Source organism: Nerophis lumbriciformis, linkage group LG25 (genome assembly GCF_033978685.3).
Source record: "Nerophis lumbriciformis linkage group LG25, RoL_Nlum_v2.1, whole genome shotgun sequence".
Classification (NCBI taxonomy): Eukaryota; Metazoa; Chordata; class Actinopteri; order Syngnathiformes; family Syngnathidae; genus Nerophis; species Nerophis lumbriciformis.
The window spans coordinates 36877546-36889302 of record NC_084572.2 but is presented as its reverse complement, the minus strand read 5'-3'; the positions used below and the strand labels follow the sequence as shown (position 1 = coordinate 36889302).

The following is an 11757-nucleotide window of genomic DNA, read 5'->3' as shown; positions in this document are numbered from 1 at the left end:
TGCCATCATGCTGCTAGGAACCGTGTGACTGTTAAGTCTGTGGTCCTGCAGGTCACCTGGACGCCCTGCTGAGAGGTCTCGTTCTGGGGAAGTTGGGCAAGGCCGGACACAAACCCACGCTGGAGGAGGCCCGGCGGAGATTTAAGGAACACGTGGAGGAAAAACAGGTGTTACCTGCAGACCTCAGGAGCCCGGTATGCCCCACCAACCCTATAAGTAGATGACACTGTGGCCGTCATTAAAGCTTGAGTCAATCACAGGCAATGTTTTAACGCTCGTCGTGCCGTACGGGTATAAAAAGAAGTCAAGTGGTGTTCACTTGCCAGACTTGTTACCACAAGAACAAGTTCTATGACCTCCGCTTACTTCCTCTTCCTCGTTGGAGTGCCTTCACACTCACAACCTCGCCTTTTCTTAGTGATACCTTCCTAAAGCGCAGATAAACATTGAACTGTACAAAAACCCAAGCAAAGAAATCATGTAAATTCAATGAATGCGTTCCAGATACCCCAACTATGAAGACAAAACACATTTGATTGAGAATGATAGTTTTACATGCAGATAACATACACAAATACATTAGACTGATAGTTACATGTTAGCTACACTTCTGTTAAAATGTAATAATCATTTATTCTTCAGTTTTTACACTTTATATTAGATTTGAATGATACCACAAATTTGTGTATCGATCCGATACCAAGTAGTTACAGGGTCATACAATGGTCATTGTAGTTTCCTAATGAATCCTTAGCTTGACGCTCTACTTTCTCTGCCGACTGCGGATGGATGTTAGCCGCTAACTAGCTAGCCATGTCTTAAAGCACCTCTTCCTGAGGGCTTTTCTGTGTTATAACTTCAACTTTATCGTTAGAAAAGGGTAAATGGACTCATTTTGCCTTAAAAACTGTCCACACACTAGAGATGCGCGGATAGGCAATTATTTCATCCGCAACCGCATCACAAAAGTCGTCAACCATCCGCCATCCACCCGAACTAACATTTAATCAAAACCGCACCGCCCGCCATCCGCCACCCGCCCTTTGTTATATATCTAATATAGACGATGCAAGGCATTAGGGAGGTTATAAAGCTTTTGCCTGTTAAAGAAAGGAGACTGATCCAATGGAGCAGAGACATTCAATGCGTGCCACGCTGTCACGGCCCAGACGCACACCAGTGCGCAATCATCTGGGAGCCGCGCTTAGCGCACCTCCAAGTGCGCTCGCGCCACTCAAACTGCTGCAGGCAGCTGCGTTCTCTTGTTTTAACATCCTGTGGCACTCTTCTGGGATCACGGCGGACGAAACTGCTCATGCTCAGGGTGTTTGTGGAGGTTCGGGGTTTTGCACAAATGTGATGCACCATGTTAGATGTCCCGGTTTTGTGACTGTCGTAGACATAAACAGCGTCGCAGCTCTTGCAAATCACGTAGCCAGCATTACTATCATCCTGATTTACAACCTCATAAAAACGAGTCCACGCTGAACTTTCCTGGCCTTTTTTTCCCCCTGGTCTTTAGTATTCCCTTTTTTAGTTTGTCGCGTACCACGTTTGCTGCCGGCGTTGCCATCTCTTTTTTTTTGTGGCATGCTGCAGGTGCCTGCTCGTTTTTCGTATGTGGGTAACAACATTTAACTATGTATATATATTTCCGAATTGGTTTAACTGCCACCCGCCTGAATCTATTTAAAATCTAATTTTTTTTTATTTCAACCGCCCGACCCGACCCGCGGATAAAATCAATTTTTTTTTATTTCAACCGCCCGACCCGCGAATAATCCGCGGACTCCGCGGTTGTGTCCGCAAACCGCGCATCTCTACTACACACTGTCTGCTTGTAAGTACTACGTGTGTGTGTGCGCTGCCGAACATGCTCCTCTGCTCGTAAAACCAGCAATGTCACAACGTGAGGACGTGCCATCATGCCTGTAAAAAAAAAATATGTCGAACCCGTACTTTTCAAACAGAGTATAGTACCGAGGTACTATAGTAGTACCGGTTATACCGTACAACCTTATTGGACAGTGTTACTAACAACATCTCGATAATTAATTCATTTAATTTTTTTTATTTTAAAAAACAAGCACACTTTGGACACCCTTGCTCGATAGCCTCAAAGACATTGTTTATTTATGGCCCTGCCCTATTACAGTATAAACACTTTGTAGGACTCAACAGAAGCTATTCAACTTAACGGCAAAGACTACTTACTGACTACGGAAACACACCTAGGACAAAGTGAAATACACTGTTTTATGAAGTACTAAGTGTCTGGTTCAAACACTGATGACATCTATTAAACAAGACAAGAGGCAAAGAATTAAACAGAGACATAATTCAATTTGGACTCAATATTGAGGAGAGTTGTCCGTACACTGTACCCTTGACAGTATCTCAGCACGCTCTGCCAAAAGATTGCACGCCTTCTTTTATTTTGGACCCTCCCCGACCACATGGCCACCGCTGTTTCCAAAGGACAAAGGTCGCAAAAAGTTCACAGAAACGGTCGTAAACAATTCACAGAAAAGGTCAGTTCAAAAGGAGTTGGTCCATAAAATAGTTCCAAAAGACGTTCGTAAACCAATTCAAAAAGGAGGTTCAAAAAGAGGTCGTCTGGAAATTGGGCAGATCCTGTCTTATCTCCGCTTTGAAGTCCTTGGGTTAGAACAATATCTTTCTGTTGATTACCATACATGAAAGAACACAGGAACACCTTCATCTTGCTTTCCTCCCTACACAGTGGAGTTTTACGAGCCTTACTCTTGGTAGATTTCAAAGACAGCTTTTGTCTTCTCACCAGACCCTCAATGTAACACAAAGTTTTTGTGATAATTTAGAAACAATTATTATAACACTAAGTAGACTGTGTACTTGGGGAAGTATTCCAGAGTGTGAGTGACGCTGTCCGGTAGTGATGGGTCCGGCAACACCGATGCATCGGCGCATGCGTCGAGCTCATAGAGCAAAACCCTGTGTCGGTGCGCGTACCGCTTTTAGAAAGTCACGTGACCGATCATGAGCTGTTTTGGTCACGTGACCGACTTGGTTTATATTATTGTATATACTAGGGCAGGGGTCACCAACGCGGTGCCCGCGGTCACCAGGTAGCCCGTAAGGACCAGATCAGTCGCCCGCTGGCCTGTTCTAAAAATAGCTCAAAGAGCAACACTTACCAGTGAGCTGCCTCTATTTTTTAAATTGTATTTATTTACTAGCAAGCTGGTCTCGCTTTGCTCGACATTTTTAATTCTAAAAGAGACAAAACTCAAATAGAATTTGAAAATCCAAGAAAATATTTTAAAGACTTGGTCTTCACTTGGAATAAGCGGTAGATAATGGATGGATGGATGGGTCTTCACTTGTTTAAATAAATTCATTTATTTTTTTACTTTGCTTCTTATTACTTTTAGAAATACAATTTTAGAGAAAAAATACAACCTTAAAAATGATTTTAGGATTTTTAAACAAATATACCTTTTAAATGTCTTCCTCTTTTTTCCTGACAATTTAAATCAATGTTCAAGTAATTTTTTTTAAAATTATTATTGTAAAGAATAATAAATATTTTAGCTTCTGTTTTTTCGACAAAGAATATGTGTGAAATATTTCAAAAATTCAAAACAATTATTCTGGCAAATCTAGAAAATCTGTAGAATCAAATTTAAATCTTATTTCAAAGTATTTTGAATTTCTTTTAAAATTTTTGTTCTGGAAAATCTAGAAGAAATACTGATTTGTCTTTGTTAGAAATATAGCTTGGTCCAATCTGTTAAATATTCTAACAAAGTGCAGATTGGATTTTAACCAATTTAAAAACATGTCATCAAAATTGTAAAATGTATCTTAATCAGGAAAAATTACTAGTGATGTTCCATAAATTATTTTTTTAATTTTTTCAAAAAGATTCAAATAAGCTAGTTTTTCTCTTCTTTTTGTCGGTTGAATTTTGAATTTTAAAGAGTCGAAATTGAAGATAAACTATGTTTCAAAATTTTATTTTAAATTTTTTCGTGTTTTCTCCTCTTTTAAACCGTTCAATTAAGTGTTTTTTTTCATCATTTATTCTCTACAAAAAACCTTCCGTAAAAGGAAAAAAAAATGTACGACGGAATGACAGACAGAAATACCCATTTTTTTTATATATATACATTTATTTATTTAGCTATTCTTGTTTAAATCACACTTACGTGTAACTTACAAATGACAATATGTTTATTTATTTAAGTGTTGTATCAAACTGGTAGCCCTTCGCATTAATCAGTACCCAAGAAGTAGTTTTTGGTTTCAAAAAGGTTGGTGACCCCTGTACTAGGGCATCAAATCAGTGTCAGTTGAGTCGGTCCATAGGTTGCCTGTAGGGATTTTTAATGTCCAGCAGATGTCAGTATTTAGTGACACAGTATCGACACAGTATCAATACAGTTTTGCAATGTGTCGAAACGCTTCATGACGCCTCATCAACCCATCACTACTGTCGGTGTCTCTGCAGGTTTATTTGACCGTGCTGAAGCATGGAGACAGCAGCACCTTAGAGACCATGCTGAGGGTAAATATCCAGCATCAGCCCAGGTGATTGTCGGCCACAATGGTTCACCTGCTCTTTCTGCCCCTCCCCCCAGCTTCACAAGCAGGCCGACATGCAGGAGGAGAAGAACCGCATCGAGCGAGTGCTCGGCGCCATCGCCGCTCCCGACCTCATCCAGAGAGTCCTCACCTTCGCCCTCTCGGTACTCCACCCCGTTTCCGCTCCTGCGCCGCCTTTGTGGTTCTGACCGCTCGCCTCGTCGGTATTGTCCCCCGCAGGAGGACGTCCGTCCCCAGGACACGGTGTCGGTCATTGGCGGAGTGGCGGGAAGCAGTAAACAAGGCCGAAAAGCTGCGTGGAAGTTTGTGAAAGACAACTGGGAGGAGCTTCACAACCGATACCAGGGCGGCTTCCTCCTATCGCGTCTCATCAAGGTAAAGCAAGTAACGCCGGGCGGGGTACGTGGTGGCGGTCTGTAAATCAACAAGTAGTTACCTCGACGTGTCATGCATCATTTCAAATTGGAATATGGAAATGTCATTTATTTCAGAATTTGATATAAAAAATGTCATTTATCACTTTATCAATGTATCCTATCTGTGAAAGTCAGTGGGCGGGGCTAACACCTTATTGGTTCCTCATGCACTCATCTGTGGAAGGAGCCCTTTTGCCATCTGAAGGTGGGAAAGTGCAGAAATAACTCCGACAACTTGAACTCCACCATAAGCAACTCCCCAAAAAGTACGGGTACATCCTGCTTGGACTCCCAAAGTTCCACAGCAATCGGATGAAGAGGCCCGTTAGCCCCGCCCACTGACTTTAAAGGCTGATTTGAGAGCAAATTACTTCATTAACTGCTCACAGACATGTTCTTGAAATTGTGAAATTATTATTTCAAACTTGAAATTAATTGGATCCTGAAATAAATTATTTGATTGTTGAATAAAAAATATTAAATACTGAAAGAATACATTAAATTGTGAAATAATTAAGTAATTTACATTGAATTAATTATAGATCAAATGAGTTAATTAACTGCTGAGACACATGTTCTTGAAATAATTGAAGAATTTGTGAAATAATTATTTAAAATATGAATTCAAATTTTGTTCAGCTACTCAGGCAAATCATATTGTTGAAAAAAAAATTAAACTAAAATAAATTATTTAATTGTTGAATAAAAAAATATTAATCAAATACTGAAAGAATACATTAAATTATTAAATAATTGATGAATTCCCATTTAAATCATTATAATTATTAATTATAGATCAAATTAGTTTATTAGCTGTTGAGACACATGTTCTTGAAATTAAAGAATTTCTGAAATAATTATTTATAATAAAGTATTAATTGGATCCTGAAATGAAATATTGAATTAAAAATATTAATTCAATACTGAATGAATACATTAGAGCGTGAATTGATTATATTTCTTAATTATACCTCAAATTAGTTAATTAACTGATAAGACACATGTTCTTGAAATAATTGAAGAATTTGTGAAATAATTATTTAAAATATGAATTTTTGTTTTTTTTGTCTGTCCAGCTACTCAGGCAAATCATATTGTTGGGAAAAAAAATGAAACTGTAAAATATGAAATTAATTGAATCCTGAAATAAATTATTTAATTGTTGAATAAAAAAAATATTAATCAAATACTGAAAGAATACATTAAATTGTGAGATAATTAAGTAATTTACATTGAATTAATTATAGATCAAATGAGTTAATTAACTGCTGAGACACATGTTCTTGAAATAATTGAAGAATTTGTGAAATAATTATTTAAAATATGAATTCAAATTTTGTTCAGCTACTCAGGCAAATCATATTGTTGAAAAAAAATTAAACTGTAAAATATGAAATAATTAATTGAATTCTGAAATAAATGATTTAATTGTTGAATAAAAAAATAATCAAATACTGAAATAATACATTAAATTATGAAATAATTCATGAATTCCCATTGAATTAATTATAATTATTAATTATAGATCAAATTAGTTTATTAGCTGTTGAGACACATGTTCTTGAAATTAAAGAATTTCTGAAATAATTATTTATAATATCAAAGTATTAATTGGATCCTGAAATGAAATATTGAATTGTTGAATTAAAAGTATTAATTCAATACTGAATGAATACATTAGAGCGTGAAATAATTAATGAATTCACATTGAATTGATTATATTTATTAATTGTACCTCAAATTAGTTAATTAACTGATAAGACACATGTTCTTGAAATAATTTAAGAATTAAGTTAATTAACTGATAAGACACATGTTCTTGAAATAATTGAAGAATTTGTGAAATAATTATTTAAAATATGAATTTTTGTTTTTTTTGTCTGTCCAGCTACTCAGGCAAATCATATTGTTGGGGGAAAAAATGAAACTGTAAAATATGGAATTAATTAAATCCTGAAATAAATTATTTAATTTTTGAATAAAAAAAATATTAATCAAATACTGAAAGAATACATTAAATTATGAAATAAATAATGAATTCCCACTGAATTAATTAGAATTATAAATTATAGATCAAATTAGTTAATTAGTTCTTGAAATTAAAGAATTTGTGAAATAATTATTTAAAATATGAAACAATTAATTGGATCCTGAAATGAGATATTGAATTGTTGAATAAAAAATATTAATTAAATACTGAATGAATACATTAGATTGTGAAATAATGAATGAATTCACATTGAATTGATTATATTTATTAATTATATCAAATAAGTTAATTAACTGATGGGAAACATGTTCTTGAAATAATTAATTTGTGAAATTTAAAGTATGAAATTATTAATTGGATCCTGGAATAATGTATTTAATTGTTAAATTAAAGAAATATTAATGAAATACAGAAAGAATACCTAGTATAGAACCGCGATACTAATGAATCATATTTGGTACTATACCGTCTCTAAAAAGTAACAGTAAATGAACAAGTAAATTAATAATTCGTTTTTTCAGCTTGTCCTTTATAATGTGTACAAAATAATAGGTGTATAAATGACACAATATGTTACAGCAGACTAATTAGGAGTGTTTGTTTTCTCTTTACTTACTACTGAAAGACAAGTTGTCTAGTACGTTCACTATTTTATTTAAGGACTAAATTACAATAATAAACATATATGTTTCATGTACACTAACATTTTTTGTTCAAATAAAGACACTGACATTTTTCGTGGTCACCTTTTTATTTACAAAAGTATCGAAATACGTTTTGGTACCGGTACCCAAATATTGGTATGGGCACATCACTAGTTGATTAGTAAAGCGGGAAATGTCATTTAATGCGTTTTATTGTCAGGTGATGTTTGAGTGAGTGTTTCCACGCTAACACTTTGTCCCCATCTGTCCTTCCAGCTCACATTGGACGGATTCGCCGTGGACAAAATGGCGGCGGAAATCAAGGTAGGAGCTCTCCCCCCGTCGCCTGTTGTTGGGGTCTATCCATCCATCCATCCATTGACATCTATTAAACAGACGAGAAGCAAGGAATCATGCAGAGACAGAGTTCAATTTGGCCCATATGAGGAGAGACGTGTTTTGGGCTGAACTCTAGTTACAGATCCAAACCACGTTCTGAAAGTCCAGCCCACGTGCTTCCTCTATTTATTTGGGAGGTCCCTGGTTACATCACTGAAGCTGTCGCTGAGGGAAGGGGGGTAATCTCAACAGCTCCAGTTAGACACAATATATGACTATTAATAAAATGCAAATGTGTTGACGCTGGTGATATCGCCCCGTCTCTGCTTTGTCTGCGTCCCGGTACTCGATGTTCGGCCTTGGCAGTCATCAGGCCGAGTCTGGACACAAACACTGATACGAGACGACTTGCAATCTTTTGGATTGCCAGCTTTGCACAGATAGAAAAATACAGCACAATTGATAATAACTATAGCAACGGCCCTTAAGCATGAAGTTGTGTGATAATATATACATGATTATTCTAACACTAACCAGTGTTTCTCCCCCCGTGTGTGTGTGTGTGGCAGAGTTTCTTCGAGAGTCACCCGACGCCGGCGGTGGAGCGCACCCTCCTGCAGTGCTGCGAGAACATCCTCCTCAACGCCGCCTGGCTCAAGCGTGACGCCGACGACATCCACCACCATCTAATGCGGCGCAAGGCTCCTCCCGTCTGAGCAGGCCTCCTTTGTCTCCACAAGTCCAAGACTTTTTGTCCCCTCGGCAACAAATCCAAATTCCATCTGGACCAGGATGCTGGTTTTAGTCTACTCCCCCCCCCACCCCTCCACTCCACTCCCCTCCCCTCCCTCCCCCCCACACCACAACACCAAGACTTGATCGCTGAACATGCAACTTTTTATCGTGCGTGCATGATTGGCCAAACATGTTGTCGTCATCACGCAGCAGATTTCTACATCATCGTCATCGTCATCGTCGGGATCAAGACAGGAAGTGCAGTCACTAATTATATTAAAATAATAACAATTCATAGAAACTACACGACACATCTTGACTTTTATTTCACACTTCCTGCTTCTTGGAGAGTCATGTGTGTGTGTGTGTGTGTGTGTGTGTGTGTGTGTGTGTGTATGGGGGGTGTCTCTCTCGCCCTCTCTCTCGCCCTCTCTTCCCAACACTCTCTCTCGCCCTCTCTTCCCAAGACACTCTCTCTCCCTCTCCACCTCGCTCCTATCCCTCTCTCTCTTACTCCCCCTTGCTCCTATCTCTCTCTCTCTCTCTCGTCCTCTCTCTCCCCAAGACCCTCTCTCTCTCTCGCCCTCTCTGTCCCCAAGACTCACTCTCCCTCTCTCTTACCCCCCAAGACTCTCTCTCTCTCTCTCTCCCCCCCTCGCTCCTATCCCCCTCTCTCTCTCCCCTTGCTCCTATCTCTCTCTCTCTCTCTCTCTCTCTCTCTCTCTCTCTCTCTCTCTCTCTCTCTCTCTCTCTCTCTCTCTCTCTCTCTCCCCTTGCTCCAATCTCTCTCTCTCTCTCTCTCTCTCTCCCTCGGTCTCCTTCTCTCCTCAAGACCTCCTCTCTCTCTTGCCCTCTCTCCCAAGACGCTCTCCCTCTCACCCCCCAAGATACTCTTTCTCTCCCCCCCTCGCTCCTATCCCTCTCTCTCGCCCTCTCTTCCCAAGACACTCTCTCGCCCTCTTCCCAAGAGACTCTCTCTCTCTCTCCCCCTCGCTCCTATCCTTCTCTCTCCCCCTTGCTCCTACCTCTCTCTCTCCCGCTCTCTCGGTCTCCTTCTCTCCACAAGACTCTCTCTCTCTCTCTCGCCCTCTCTCTCACCCCCAAGACACTCTCTCTCCCTCGCTCCTATCCCCCCCCCCTCTCTCTCCCTCCCCTTGCTCCTATCCCCCTCTCTCTCTCCCCTTGCTCCGATCTCTCTCTCTCTCTCTCTCTCTCTCTCTCTCTCTCTCTCTCTCTCTCTCTCCTTGCTCCTATATCTCTCTCTCTCCCCTTGCTCCAATCTCTCTCTCTCTCTCTCTCCGTCGGTCTCCTTCTCTCCTCAAGACCTCCTCTCTCTCTTGCCCTCTCTCCCAAGACGCTCTCCCTCTCACCCCCCAAGATACTCTTTCTCTCCCCCCCTCGCTCCTATCCCTCTCTCTCGCCCTCTCTTCCCAAGACTCTCTCTCGCCCTCTTCCCAAGACTCTCTCTCTCCCTCTCTACCAAAGACTCTCTCTCTCTCCCCCTTGCTCCTACCTCTCTCTTTTCCACTCTCTCGGTCTCCTTCTCTCCACAAGACTCTCTCTCTCTCTCTCTCTCTCGCCCTCTCTCTTACCCCTAAGACACTCTCTCTCTCCCTCGCTCCTATCCCCCTCTCTCTCTCTCTCTCCCCCCTCTCTCTCTCCCCTTGCTCCTATCCCTCTCTCTCTTCCCAAGACTCTCTCTCTCCCCCTCGGTCTCCTTCTCTCCCCAAGACCCTCTCTCTCTCTTGCCCTCTCTCTCCCCAAGACTCTTTCTCTCTCTCCCCAAGACACTCTCTCGCTCTCCCTCTCTCCCCCCAAGACTCTCTCTCTCCCTCTCTCCCCCCAAGACTCTCTCTCTCCCCCTCTCTTGGTCTCCTCTCCCCAAGACCCTCTCTTTCTCTCTTGCCCTCTCTCCTCAAGACCCTCTCTCTCTCTTGCCCTCTCTTTCCCCAAGACTCACTCGCTCTCCCTCATTCTCTTCCCCCCTCCCCCATTTGTCCCCCTCTCTCTCTCCAAGACCCTCTTCTACTTGTTGCCACTTTCTCAACTTTCTGCGCTTCCTTGTTTGCCCCGCCTCCTTCACCCTGCGAGCCTTGTGATTGGTTGGAAGGTGGGCAGAGCTTTGTCGGTCACATCTTCTCTGTAGGGGGAAGCTACAATCACCAGGTGACACTTGTCATTGCCAAGTAACACACACACACACACTCACTTTGTGTCAGACTTGACTCCACTGTGACACTATAGGAAGCCCTAAATCGGTGGAGTTCTTTGCAGTAAGGAGACATGTGGTGAGTGACAAGTGGAATGTCAGGTGACACCAGTTTATTCTAATAGATCAGGGGTCTCCAAACCTTTTCCCCTGAGGGCCGCACACTGAAATATCAAAGCATGCGGGGGCCATTTTGGTCCTGGAAGAGTCTCAGTCATAAAAATGTTGGAAATTAAACATATTATTATTATTCAACACTTAAATCTGTAAATCAACTTCAGGTTTATGTGTTGATAGAAAGTAAAACATATTTGTAATGTTTTATGCCCCTTTTGTCAAAGAAAACTTTATGTGGCAAACACAAAATAAGCAAAAAATAAAATGTTTCAAAGTGGAATATTTGATGTATATATCAAATATAAATATGTATACATATGTGTGTGTGTGTGTGTATGTATGTGTATATATGTATATATATATATATATATATGTATATATATATATATATATATATATATATATATATATATATATATATATATATATATATATATATATATATATCCATCCATCTATCTATCCATCTTCTGCTTATCCGAGGTGAGGTCTCAGGGGCAGCAGCCTAAGCAGAGAAGCCCAGACTTCCTTCTCCCCAGCCACCTCGTCTAGCTCCTCCCGGGGGATCTCGAGGCGTTCCCAGGCCAGCTGGGAGACATAGTCTTCCCAACGTGTCCTGGGTCTTCCCTGTGGCCTACCGGTCGGACGTGCCCGAAATCCAGAGTCCATGGTTCTCTCGCCCGGAAAAGGGTGGAGTGCCATCTCCAGGTTAGGGAGGAG

At 40.4% G+C, this 11757-nt stretch overlaps 1 protein-coding gene across 2 annotated transcripts in view; it reads left to right on the top strand.

Moving 5' to 3' along the window:
- Positions 1–9015, top strand: part of npepps (aminopeptidase puromycin sensitive) — an 87787-nt gene extending 78772 nt beyond the window's left edge. For both annotated transcript variants that reach the window (XM_061984339.2, XM_061984338.2), the window contains 6 exons: positions 52–194; positions 4493–4549; positions 4623–4730; positions 4807–4962; positions 7914–7961; positions 8546–9015. In XM_061984339.2, the coding sequence (XP_061840323.1) occupies positions 52–194; positions 4493–4549; positions 4623–4730; positions 4807–4962; positions 7914–7961; positions 8546–8692 (659 nt within the window). In that variant the 3' untranslated portion in view covers positions 8693–9015. The remainder of the gene's footprint in view (positions 1–51; positions 195–4492; positions 4550–4622; positions 4731–4806; positions 4963–7913; positions 7962–8545) is intronic.
- Positions 9016–11757: the final 2742 nt, after the last annotated feature.